The sequence below is a fragment of the Mesoplodon mirus genome, assembly GCF_964341445.2.
Source record: "Mesoplodon mirus genome assembly, chromosome: 4".
NCBI lineage: Eukaryota > Metazoa > Chordata > Mammalia > Artiodactyla > Ziphiidae > Mesoplodon > Mesoplodon mirus.
In genome coordinates, this window is record NC_138979.1 from 115527210 (window position 1) to 115541300 (window position 14091).

Consider the following 14091-nt stretch of genomic DNA (forward strand, 5'->3'; position numbering starts at 1 on the left):
CAGAGCCAATTCTGGCACTTGGTCCCATTAACTTACTCTTTTTCTTACTACAGGAAATCAATCTTTAGTTTTACACACTATACATACCAACAATTTAACAATGGATATATAGATGCTTGGCTCAACTCAGCATAATTTGGGGTTCCTAGGGCAGTGGAAGACATCGAAAGACTGGGCCAATGACAGAAGCAGCTGGGTGGGAATGTGTGGAAAGGTCTGAGGATATTCAGAGGGTAATGCATATGGAAAGGCTGTTGGGGACCTGCCAGTCTGGGGTTTGGGTAGTGGCAATTAGGGTCTATTAAGAGACCAAACATAGAATGATTCTCCACATCGAGGATGTAACAAAGTGACGAGCTCATAGTAGGTACTTAGTACTTACATGTTGTGTGGTTGGATGATGAGCTAAGAGTGAATGAAGGAATGAAAGGGCCTGTTCTGAGAGGAGAAACGAGAGCTTCAGAGACAACAGAGAAGAGGGCTACCTAGCGCCGTCCCTTAGGGGAGAGTTCCCAGAGCTCTCCCTAACCTTTGCAGGAAGGAGGCGGCTTGTTTCCCTCATGGGGACGGAGGAGTGAGTCTGTGCCCCCTCGCTTCCACCTCATATTTCCACTCTGAGGAAATGCAGTTGTCCCCATGGAACCGCCTCTGCTTCTGATGCCCTCTGCTCCCAGGATGGAACCTGCAGAAGTGGAGTGCTCGAGAGAAAGTCTGTCTCCAAGAGCAACGGAAATTTCAAATCCACGTGTCACACTGTTTTTCTAGAGGAGACTCTGCTTAGGGGCCAGCCAGGCAAGCTACTGACCGTACTGATACAGATAGGGAACATGTTTCATAGCAGGAACTTAAGATCAAGAAACAAATGTGATTCTAGGATACTAGAGAAGATCTTAAGGAAGAATGAGGGAAAGCTGGGGTTGCCTGGTCAATTTTCCATTCCCTGAAAACGTGACCATCTGTGGTCCTCAGCCTGGGTGCTTTAACCTTTGGCCAAGTCTGTTAAGGATTTACAAAGCAGGATTCATTTGAACAACACTGGTGGCACAGACATGATAGAGTCTCATTATGTTTTCCAAACAGTAAGAGGTTAGTGTTTGATATTTCCTTTCCTTTCAACATCTGTCTAATATTTTTTTCACTTTTGTACCATAGGATGTAGTCACTTTGAAGAAAATATGCACTCGTCACCTCATATTTCTCTAGGACTAAACAGAGAAGCGATAACACAAGAGTCTTTATCAGCATCTAAGAGAGACCTTTTAAGGTTCATATGATGTGAGCAACTTCCTGTTTATGAGGCACACTAACACTTCAGTGGCAAATAATGAAGTATTGACAGCATTTTCTCCCACAATATCTAGCAGACTAATGGCAAAATGAGAGTGTGTGCATAGCAGCTGTCGGGACAGAACAATGGATTCTGCCTCGTGTTCATATGAAAATAGATGCAGCCCAAGGGGAAGACGTAACGTCTCTACTGTGACCTTCACTTACATTTGATTAAGACAAAGTTGGTACATTTTTAAAAAGATGCTTTCAAAACCAGGAGAACAGGTCAGTGAAAAGACCAATAATATACACACTCTTCCTTAACTCCCATAGTGACTGGCAAGGCTTTATATTTTTAGCACAGTTTCAAGTCTCTAAAAAGAAATGCCACCTAAAAGAAATGTGCTAAGCACCCTCTAAGTGTTTCTCATTAACTTGCCAATGCTGGTACTCGTTCCTTAAGGCTGGCTTACAGCACTCATCCTACTTCAGCTCTGTCTGCCATTCAAGGAATAAATGTGAGACTAGGTGCCATTTGAAAGAAAGGGACTATATCTGTAGGAACGGTCATATCAATATTTGTAAAATAGCTTGAGAAATACTAGGAAAAAGCAACCCAGAAGAGTGTTCTGCGATGAAATGGTAGTGAAAAAACCAAACGGAAAGGTTTTTCTAATAAAGGGACAGGTTTGTTCTCATAGTACAAATAATCTTAGCTAAGGAGTTAATTCCTTTTAAAAGATCAGCTTTTGGATAAGAGTGAAAACATACCACTGTGTCTAGATGAGCATACAATGAACTCCCAGAATGGTCCTCATGTGGTCCAGCTCTGAGCATCTTCATTCTTTTTTTCTGGTCTTTAATTATGCTGCTGAATACCTAACCCTTTATGTAAAAGTCAGTCTAAGGAAACAGAATGAGTAAAGTCATACAAACGCCCACTCACCTCCCATGATTTTGGACTGGCAGTTAATAAACTCTGGCTTCCTGTCTGTGAGGTAGCGCTGGCAGGTGTGGTGGAGGATCTGGAAGAAGGTGCATTTTTCTGAGGCCGTGCTGGCTACCCACTGGTCAAAAGCATTTTCAAACAACAAATCAAACTCTGCAGAATCCTGGAAAAGACAGTGAAATAACGACTGATCTCAAGCTATAAAAACTGCTGCTTCCAGTTTACCACCTTAAGAGACTCATAAAGGCTAAAACACAAAGACTTGTGTCCTAATCACAAGACTCATCTTTATTAGCACCTAGGTGCACAGAGAGTATACCTTTCTCTCTTTATCAAGCAGACCTCAAATCTCATGGTATTTTTAGATGTCCCCAGGAAGTTAAGAGCACAGAAGTCCCTTTAGCTTAACTGCATATCAACTTGTGTCAGAATTCAGACTATGCATTGCCTTCCCAATTACTCGAAAAAGGATTCCTTTAGGTTCTTGGCACTGAACAGTATTAATCTTGTTCCTAACCTTTGGTAGGGAAAGAATTACCCCTTACTATTTTAGTATATAGTTACATTTTACATTTTCTTTTTCCTCATTATTGATGTATTTTATGGTCAGTGTGTGAGCAAAGGGAATTTACTTGGAATATATAACTCTACCATGAAATGTTTCTCTTATTAAATCCAGTGGAATCTTACTTAATACATCATTTTTAAGGTGCAGTTCATTTATTTGATTTTTGGTAAATAAACCTCATCACTGGTGGCATTAGGAGATAAATGGAGCTTCGATGAACATGGTTTTTCATATTGATAATCACAGATGTGATTATCTAAACTCTGCTCTTTGCACTTGGCTGATAAACATATTACTGGAGTAGCACTTCTTCAATATTCATCCCCTTAGGTGCCTCCATCAAACATGATGAAAAGATTTACAATTTCCCGTAAAAAGGGCACAGGAATCAAAAAGTCTTAGCCACATAACTGAAGCAGAGAAATAGTCTTGTTAAAAATGACTCAGACAACCATCACCCTGCCAAGGTCAATGAGAGAGTCATTGTGTGAAAAGAACACCTTCGCTCAGCACTGGACAGTTCACTCACCCGATTAGGATCGATGCCATTAACCTGGCGAAGCTGCTCAAGCATCCACTGTGATCTCCGCACGAATGATGTGGAGCCTTCAAACTGTTTGACCTTCGTAATGGATGCCTGTGTGGGTTTCTTGTTTGTCACTGCCAAGAAAAGACCAATCAGATTAGTGGGTGTGCAGGGTGGTTTGGGTCCTCATTCAGTGGTGTGTCTATCTTATACCTGCATACATATGTGCAAGAGAGAGAGAGAGAGAAAAACTGATATACCTGTGTGTGTGTGTATATAGAGAGATAAATATACATATGTGTGTATATACATGTGTATGCGTATGAGTACAGAGGGGAGGAAGAGGGGGGAGGGAGGGAGGGAAGGAGGGAGGGAGAGGGAGAGAGAAGTACGGAGAGAAAGAAAGAGAAGCAGAGAAAGAGAGAAAATGAAAATGAATGAATATGTGTACCTTTAGTAAGAGGTGAACTCAAAAGAAATAGAAATTATAATGTGCACCCTCAAGCAGTTACAATATAATTTTAATTGTAAGGGCAGCTTCATGTATGCAGTCATCCACTCACATTGAACACGAAAGGAATAATCAACACCAAGCTCCTCCAATGGAGGCTACAAATGCACAGTGATGTCTAGCAGGGAAAGCAGTATATAGGGCTGACAGGCATCAGGTAGGGGTAGTTGGGAAAGGCTGCATTTTAAAGGAAGTACAGGTTACCGGTTCCCCTAGGGAGCTGCAATGCGTATTTCTAATGTTATAGTCCAGTGTAAATATTCCAGGCTTTAGTGAGAAGATAAGAAGTAATACTTCACTCAAAAAAAAACCCCCCAACTATTTAACTTTAAAATGTAGTCAGTTTGTATCCAGTTTGCATCTGATTATAACCCCTGCCCCTCTCCACATATGCATTCCTGAGGTCACCACAACTGTAGGGCCAGGACAGTTCCTCCTCCTGGCCTTAGTCAGTTCTCCCTTCCATGCTGAGGATGGACCTTGTCACCTCTTTGACAGAGGTCAAGTACCAGCCACCAGGAGAGAGTCACTCTGAATATTTCTCTGTCTGCTTACTTCATGATTAGAGCCTCAAGGGAGGGGAGGTAATTAAGTATTTTAAAAGGGTTTTCCTAAAAGCTCCTCCTGAGCTCTGGCTGTAAGAATTGTAAGTTTAAATAGAAACGATGCTCTTAAAGGAACCCGGAAAGGTGGAAAGCATTCCTTGTAATGAATGCAATCCTAGTAAGACTGTGCATCAGTGCTACATTCTTTCTTAGTTTCAAATAAGCCCACAGATCCCACACTTGCAAATAACCGTGCAAATGCTCAACAGATGGCAAAAAGAATCCTTGCGGGATGAAGGACAGAAAACACCTATTCCAGTCACGATTGGTGGTAAGAAGGCTCTCCTTCACATATACCAGAGTTTTATCACAGCTTCAGTGTCTGGGGTCGTGAAAGCGGTGACCTAGAGGGGAAAGAAATGTGGGCACCCTGCCTTTAGGGTTGGTAAGAACCCTATGGTACAGGACTGGGCTGTTTTTAGGATCTCAGTACAATCTTCTCCCTTTGTTCCTAACCAGAATTTAGCAAACATTTTTTTTAATTTCAAATAATGCTTAGGTTTACTGCCCATTATTCAGTTATATTTGGCTAGAAGCTTATGAACATTTCACACCAATTACATTTACTTTCATGGTTAAAAAGTCATCATCCCCTTAACACCCACGATCAAGGAAATGTTATAGTCTTCCATTCACAAATGGCCTGTCTAGCCTACAGCTCCATGTATAAGTCTGCTTAAGTCCCATTAGGAACAACCATTCCCTTCACTAAATTCACACAATATTACCAGTCTGCCCAGGGCTGTCTATCCACTTAATTCATTTATTTTATGTGTCTATATGACACAAAGGGAAGCTCTAATAGGTTTCTCTGATAGTCATGCCCTGCTCTGCTGTTTTAATGTCAAGGGAAACAACACACCTGGAATATATGTGGGTCCTAAAATGTGCTTAAATGATTAAAGAATGCTTTTCAATAACAGGAAAACATGGGTTCCTGTATTAGACACACACCCCTAAACACACAAAGAGGATTTCCTCCTTTGTTTATGTAAATCACACGACATTTAGGCATCCTGGGAAACATGAAGGCTTTCCTTCTGACTTCAGTTAACTCATATTTTTATTTCTGGTCCATTTATTTCCAACTAGTTTATAGCATTATAAAAGTTCAAACATAATGCAAGATTGCTGTAATTATTGGCATGTTTGAGACTGACACTTTTAGGAAGGCAAGTTCCATTGGAAGTTTGTCACTGAAATGAGAAGGGCAGGAACTCCACCCACCCAACAAATGCCCCGCGGAATTGTTCAACAGCAATCGCACTGCAGAGTGGTCATTTTTAACGGAGGCAGTTACAACTTCATCCATTCCTGACTTTTTTCCCTCTATTACATTATTCCTTGCCCAGTTCTTGGAATCTGATAGTTTTCCTGGGCACTGAGCCCGGTTTGGTTTTAATTTTTGTTTATTGTTATTATTTCCAACATCCCAGTTTCTATTTTGAAGCAGGTGCCTTAAAATGATATTATTATATACACATTACATAGAATTAAATAAAGACTTTCCCCTTCTGAGGTCAAAACACTTGCACAATCACACCATTGCAGACTTTGAGTTCTGTTCTAGAAGGAGCCATGTTTTAACCCCTTCCTCTTTTGGTGTTTTGAGGGTCCATAGCTGTTAAAAATAAGCCAGTCAATCAAATTCCATATGTCTAGTGAAAAACAGCAATTTACCTTCTCCTTCCCAAGGAAAGCTAATCGATAGCACACTCTGGAAGATGCAACCAAATGATCCGAATCAGTAATATCACAGTGCTGTATGTCCAACTACCCCCATATGGTAGAGTCCATATTCATTATTTTGAATAACTTTAAAGGCGAGATAATCAGGGCATTTCTGTTATGCCTTGATCATTCATGAGGAAAGGTAAATATATAGGCATTTAAAGGGGATATGATATTCCCAGGTCATACTGCAGACCACCCAGAATCAGCCTGATCCCCTGATTTTCCACTCAGACCCACACATCGAAATCACCTGGGAGTTTTACAACAAAAACACCGAACACTGTCCATCAGAATCCCTGTGGGTGTGGCCCTGGCGTCCATATTTTAAATCTCTCCAGTTGACTCTGAGGCACTTTGACTGTTGAGAGCCAGTGAATTATGTATTTAGTCATTTAACAAATATTTATGGCATATTTATTAGATGGAAGATACAGAAGGAAGTTTCATGGCAATTCAAATATTGAGTAAAAAGTGGTTCTGAATCAAGAACTTTGGTGGGGAGGAGATAAGAATGATGCAACAGAGTATTAAAGCATAACAGGATAAATGACATAGGAGTCATCTGAGGTGTGTATGTGGGGGCGCTTCAAGGACCAAGGTAGAGTTGGGGAAAGTCAGGGAGGTTTCATGAAGCAGCCACATTCCAGGAGTTATAACATTAGCCCTCACCTGGACATGTGTGATTTTCCCCAAACTGGCTTTCTGACCAGCTTGGCTATTCAAACTGAAATACATAAGACTGAACCATCTTTTAAAAACTCCTTGCCAAAGAAATCTTGAGAAAGAAGAACAAAGCTGGAGGTAACATGCTTCCTGATTTCAAACTATACTACAAAGCTATTGTAATAAAAACTCTATGGTACTGGCACAAAAACAGACACAAGGATCAATGGAACAGAACAGACAGCCCAGAAATAAACCCATGCATATATGGTCAATTAATTTCAACAAGAGATCTAAAAATATACAGTGGGGAAAAGACATGCTCTTCAATAAATGGTGATGGGAAAACTGGGCAGCCACATGCAAAAGAATAAAACTTACCTCATTTACAAAAATAAACTCAAAACGAATTAAAGACTTAAATGTAAGACCTGAAACCATAAAACTCCTAGACGAAAACACAGGCAGTATACTCTCTGACACTGGTCTTAGCGACATTTTTTTGGATCTGTTTCCTCAGGCAAGGGCAACAGAAGCAAAAATAAACAAATGGGACTATATCAACAAAATGAAAAGGCAACCTACTGAATGGGAAAATATATTTGCAAATGATATATCTGATAAGGGGTTACTATTCAAAATATATAAAGAACTCACACAACTCAATATCAGAAAAACAAACAATCCAACTAAAAAATGGGCAGAGGACCTGAACAGATATTTTCCCAAGGAAGACATACAGATGGCCAACAGACGCATGTAAAGATGTTCAATATCACTACATTAGAGAAATGCAAATCAAAACCACAATGAGATATCACTTCACACTGTCAGAATGGCTATTATCAAAAAGACAATAAATAACAAATGTGGGCGAGGATATACAGAAAAGGGAACTGTTGGTGGCGCCAGGGTAAGCTGGTGCCACCACTATGGAGAACAGTATGGAGGTTCCTCAAAAAATTAAAAATAGAACTACCATATGATCCAGCAATTCCACTTCTGGGTATTTATCCAAAGAAAACAAAAACACTAATTGAGAAGATATATGCACCTCTATGTTCCTTCCAATATTCTTTACTATAGCCAAGATACTGAAGCAGCCTAAGTGTTCATCAATAGATGAATAAACAAATAAGATGTGGTATACATATACAGTGGAATATTACTCAGCCATAAAAACAATGAACTTTTGCCATTTGGGATAACATGGTTGCACCTAGAGGGTATTATGATAAGTCAAATAAGTAAGACAGAGAAAGACAAATATTGTGTGATTCATTTAAATGTGGAATCTAAAAACAAAACAAATAAACAATCAAAACAGAAGAGAAACAGACTCTTGGATACAGAGAACAAACTGGTGGTTGCCGGAGGGGAGGCAAAGAGAGAGGTTGGGTGAAATAGGTGAAGGGGATTGAAAGGAAAAAAAGTCCAGTTAAAAAATAAATAAGTCATGGGGATGTAATGTATAGCATAGGGAAAATAGTCAATAATATTGCAATACATTTGTATGGTGACACATGGTTATTAGACTTATGGTGGTGATCAATTTGTAATGTATATAAATGCTGAATTACCCTACTGTACACCTGAAACTAATATAATATTGTGTGTCAACTATACTTCAATAAAAATAAGAGGAAAAAAAATCCTCAGTGGCATCCCAAAGCATTTAGAATAAAACCCAAGTCCCTTACCATGACCCGCAAAGCCCCAGATGATCTGGCCCTTGAGTACCTCTTCATTCTCATCTCATTCCACTCTCCCTTTTGTCCACCAGGCTCCAGTCACCTTTTGCTCCTGGGAAACAGCAACCTCTTTGCGAACGCTATTCCCCTCATAGAAACGCCCTTTTCGTGTGTGTGTGTGTGTGTGTGTGTGTGTGTGTATGTGTGTGTGTTATTGCTGTCTCTCACTCACTATTCAGATTTCAGCTTACATGTCAACTCCACTGAAAAACCTTCTATGATTACTGTACCCAAGTAGGTTCCCCACCGTGTTATTTCTCTCACTGAAGTCGGTTCATTTCATAACAGGTTCATTTCAAGTCTGGTTAAAATATTCAACGTTTGTTTCTCTTACATATTTGTGAAGAATGAAAACCAGATTGTTATCATGTCCATCTAGTTCTAAAACACGGAAGATGTGGATAAATCCCCACAAAGATCTTCTAAGCTATCGCCTATCAGGTTGTGATGCAGAATCCTATAAATTGACATAAACATTTAACATTTAAAAAAATCTTTTAAATACATACAGCTTCTGGTTTTTTCTCTTGAACTTGACAACATCTCTGTTATAGAGGCAGGGTTATTGCTATTATCCCCTGTTATATTTATGGACAATGAAACCGGGGCACAGAAAGAGCTGACTTGCCAAAGCAATATTGTAAATGAATAAAAAAACCTGTGACCTAAACAATGAACTTAGAGTCTACTGCTCTTTCCACTACAGCTTTTTGCTGCAATGTCAAATGCCACATTTTATTGGGTGTTAAAGACTCTCACAACATAGATGTTCCACTTGATGTAATCAGAGGCTTAACTGGAAATGGCTTCTCTAAGACCACTGAGTCATGTGCATTGGAATTCGGTAAGTCAAGTTTTGGGGTTATCCAAGCCTAATGCTTCTTTTCACCCACTCCTGGAACCCACTGCTTTCTATGGTGGCATCAGAGGAAGACAGAAGCATGGGGCAAACCGAATCCAGGTCCTTCTGCTACCAGTTCTGACAAGAAGAATGTGGTTTTCATGGCTGCATGCCTTCTCTTCAGCCTTCATGTAGACTTATCTACATCTCAGCTGTAGTTAAGAAGCAGTGTTAGGAACTCTTATGTCTAGAATATCATTACCATCATTACTCAAGGGGTGTAAGATCTCTTTCTCATGAACTAATGGCATAAAGAGTTCTTTTAAAAAATGGTCCAGCCATGAAACATCGTACAGAAATAAGACACTTAGCCATAGTCAAAGAGTGGAGATCACCAGCCTTGCTTTTGCCCAGTGAGAAAATTCTATTTAATCAAAACCAGAGAAGCCAGCCAATAGTACAGTACCATCTAGTCGATCAAACCTGGTCTTGTATCAAGTTAGGAATTGGTGGAAGAGGGGACAAAGGCTGTTATCAGAAAGGAAAGACAGAAATGCAGGTTACTTGCATGTGATGTAAAATGGCAGAAAAACACATACTCTGCCAGGGATTAAGAGGCTGATCCTCCATGTCAAGGTCCAAAGGTTGTGAGACTGCTTTTTTTGTTTTTTTAAAGTCACTCTTTTCTCTACAATCTCATTATTCAGAGTATCATTTCTCAATCGTCCCAAACAGGAAAATCAATTTTGCCCAAATACAAAACATCTAGTCTCAGTCCTAAGACATTATTTTAAAGAAAACAAATAATCAGCATTTAAAGAAAATGATGACTCACAACCTCTACCATCTCATTTTTCATAGATATTATATTTTCACTAACACAAACATTTCTTTACACATTAAACTCAAACTGAATCATCTTATAACTTTGTGGTCATTTCTTATTAAAAAAAAGGTGAAGAACAAATTGTAGTATCTACAATATAATTTGATGTCAAGGCTAAGCAGCTAAAACGTAGAATTTACCATACCTATGTACCTAAGATACCTAAAAATGTCTGTCATCATGCTTAGCCCTCTCCTGATCTCATAGTTGAGTGAAAGTCAGCAGTTTGTGGTATGACTTAGCCCTCTGCTCTGCTGGAGTCTAACAGCCAGACGTTTTGATGTCAATAAGACTGTTGATGAGAAATAAACAATTTGGAGCAAGGAAAAAAAGTGATGTCCACATAGAATCTCATCAGGGCTGCTCTCTGGCTGTGTCGGAGGTGACAGACATAAAGGGAAAAAAAAAAAAAGAAATCCTCTGAGATGTGATTCAGGAAGTAAAAGCAAGACTGAGCGTGCCTTCTGGGTGCTGATGTGGTACAGAGACGGGCTAAGAGGACAAGGTGAGAAATGATTACTTGGAACTGTTTTTCTTAATGCTCTTCCCAAACCCTAATGTATGATAATTCCAGGTGGATTTCACAGTATCTATGGAGAAATAAATTTCAGGTCTGAGGCTCCATCAGCAATTTTATGCAGTGAGATGGCTGAATGTTTACAAAGCTTAGAAGCAAAAATATCTAGACTGTTACCTCACATACTTTCAGAACAGGGACCTGTCATCACTGCTATGGTGAGTGGGGAAATGGAGCCTGGCGCTCTCCCCACAGGGCTGATCATTTGCTTCTCACATGATTTCTCAAAGTGTGTCATAATTTAGGGACACAGTTGTTTAGATTCCACAGGCTCCCAAACTAGACCAATTCGTGAAATGGCCAAGCTTGTCTTTGGGGCCCTATTCCTCTCCTTCCATCTTAGGTCCTGGGGGCTCTCTGGTCAGATTCCTCACAGGACCCAAATGGGTTTGAAAGGGTATTCTTGACTCTGCATGTTTTTAGGAAGAAAATTTAATCCAAATAAACAACAGCTGCAACAACAAAAACGGTGGCATTTCAGTCATGACCACCAAGCCAGTGAGGAAGAATATAGGATGCCCTTCTACAGTCCCTGCTCCACCAACTCTAAAGGGGAGGGAAGGGGAGAGTCCGTGCACAGGGCTTTGAGGTTTGTTTCTTAAAGACAGACTTCTATGGTCTACAGGAGGGCTAATCACCAAGAAAGGAGTTTTCCACACAAACGATTCCTTATTTGGTATCACTAGTTCCTAGGGCTGTACCTACATCACATTCTCATCTCCAAATTGGAGGGGGGAGGAGGATGAGATTTAAAGTCTAGGAAATTTCTCCAAAGGGATACCAAAAAAAATTTGTATGGGAAACCTCTTTTTTGTAAATAAGTTTGGATGAGTCCTTCAGTAGGAGAAGAATACGAAACATCTTTCATCAAGCATTCTTCAGGAAGGATTCTTTTAATATGAAAGTACAGCATCATACCCAAAGTAGCTAATAGCTACACATCTGTAGAGCAAGCAAGCCCCCTAAACTAACTCTGCAGGAAGAACTAGCTGGTTTTAATGTTTCCAAATTACCAAAAGGAGACAGCATTACTTCTGGAATGTACAACTTCAATGTCTCATGCCAACATGAGCTCCAAGTTAAAAATCTAGTCTTGGGAATTCCCTGGTGGTCCAGTGGTTAGGGCTCTTGTGCTTTCACTGCTGGGGCCCAGGTTCAATCCCTAGTCTGGGAACGAAGATTCCGCAAGCCTTGTGGCGCTGCCAAAAAAAAAAAAAACCAACAAAAACCCAAAATCTAGTCCCTTCCAATTTTAATCTTCTTACCCCTGTCAATAATTTTACTTTAACTATAAACATATGTAGATTTTTATTTTGAAAGGGTATTCTACTTTTCAAGTCAACAACAGGCTCAGGTACATCACAGGTAGTCTTGGACTGTTAAATCTTTACCTTGAAATCAGGAAGCTTAATCCTCAGAAGGCTTGATGGGTGCTCCCCTCTCCAGACCAGTACCATGATGCCCTCTCTATTATAAACTGATACCCGGTGCCAGTGCAGGTACACACACATAAATCAAGGAGTGAATCAACAAAGGAAGAAGACAAAAGGAGGAAGAACACCAGAAACCATGAATAAGCCAACAACTTATATCAAGCTCAACTGGTCTGTTTCAGGATCAAGCCATGGTTGTAAGGCTTGATCTATTTTCTTACTAGAAAAGAGGGGTATCCTGGGAACTAAGGAGAGCAGAGAAAATGGTAAAAACCAGGAAATTATAGAACTATTAGGAGACTAGAAGGAGAAAAAGTTGTGGGTTAAAGCCTTTTAAAACAATCTTTTTTTTCCTGCAAGCCTTATTCTAGCAGCATCTCTCTTACAATTCTGTTTGTCTCAGCCTCCCTGAAAACATGATTTCATGAGATTCAGCAACCCAAGGTTTCCCACTGTGCTTGAGTTTTTAACTTCCTTAAACTTTTCCCTATATACCTGCGGAAAAAATCAATTTGCATGCATTCTGGGTAAAGGGTAAACATACAATGACTTAAAAAACCTGGTTAATGTTAGTTATTGCAACTTTATATTTTATATGGAAAGGGTATATAACATGTCTGGTTTATATAGTGTAACTGTGAAACAAACAAATAAACAAACAGGCCCGAGCCAGGGAAGTAAACACCTTGATTTGTGAGAACAGTGATGGTTTCTGAAAGAGATTAAATCCAATACCAAATCCTGTAACATACAATGAAGAAAACAGAAGGGGTTAACTGCAGTCATAAAGCCTCATTCTGTTCTTACTTCCTCAATTCTGGAAACAGATATAAACATCATTTTTGATCTATTCTTAGGAGAGATCTACAAACAGAGCATCTAAAGACAAAGGCATCAAAGCAACAGCTACTTGACTGAAGAATGAATTACATTACTCTACAAGCAGCTCAAAGGCTGGGAATAAAACTTGAAAAAGTGACTCCTTGAACGTGACACTTTCCTTTCACATTATCCATTATATACCGAAAAGTACAGGCCAAGCAGCAATTCTCTTCAGGGAAATGCCATTCTTGGTAGAAATTCGATACCTATTTTACCAGTGGGAGCTGCTAAAAAGCACTCTTAGAGCTCAAACGCCCCTTACAGTGAGAAAAGATGGAATCATTTTTGCAGCCTCTACTTCCTCATCTCTTGGCAGCTGTGAAGAGGGGCCCTTCCTCCTCACTGTGTGAGGAGGAAGGGCCTGGTTCTCAACTCCCTGACATGACCCCACCGCTCAGCAGTGGTGAATGTTATGAATATTCATATTAATATTCATATTCATTAATTATGAATATGAATATTCATATGAATATTTAGTCTAAAAGAACCATGGGAGGATGTTACGTGGATATGGGTCACCTTCTATGTGAGAAGAGTACCCCCCTCCCCCCCAATGAGATTGGAAAGACAGAGCAACAGAGAATTTGCTAATGGACCAGGTACCTATAATAGCAACATATAATATCACTAGGTTTCTGGAAAAATTAAAGCTGCTGTGACTTAGCAAACATATGCTGTCAAATATAATGACAACTATCAGTCAAGCAAAAGCAGATTAATCTGCTCTCTCTGCTTTCCCTCCTCCTCGCCACCACCACTTACTCAATACTTACAATAATATATTTAATGTGAGGGTGTACATCACTGAAGTTCTAAAGAAAGTGAACGGTGTCACTGAGAACTTGTCACCTTCACTCTTTACTATGTTAAGTGGGGGACTAAGATCTAGCAACATG

General features: G+C 39.8%; 1 protein-coding gene across 6 annotated transcripts in view; it reads right to left on the bottom strand.

Annotated features, from left to right (window-relative positions):
- STXBP6 (syntaxin binding protein 6) overlaps positions 1-14091 on the bottom strand; it is a 263219-nt gene that overhangs the window by 55969 nt on the left and 193159 nt on the right. For all 6 annotated transcript variants that reach the window (XM_082619220.1, XM_082619222.1, XM_082619224.1 and 3 more), the window contains exons 3-4: positions 3316-3446; positions 2216-2381 (exon numbers count right to left, since the gene is read on the bottom strand). In XM_082619220.1, coding sequence (XP_082475346.1) covers positions 2216-2381; positions 3316-3446 — 297 coding nt within the window. The remainder of the gene's footprint in view (positions 1-2215; positions 2382-3315; positions 3447-14091) is intronic.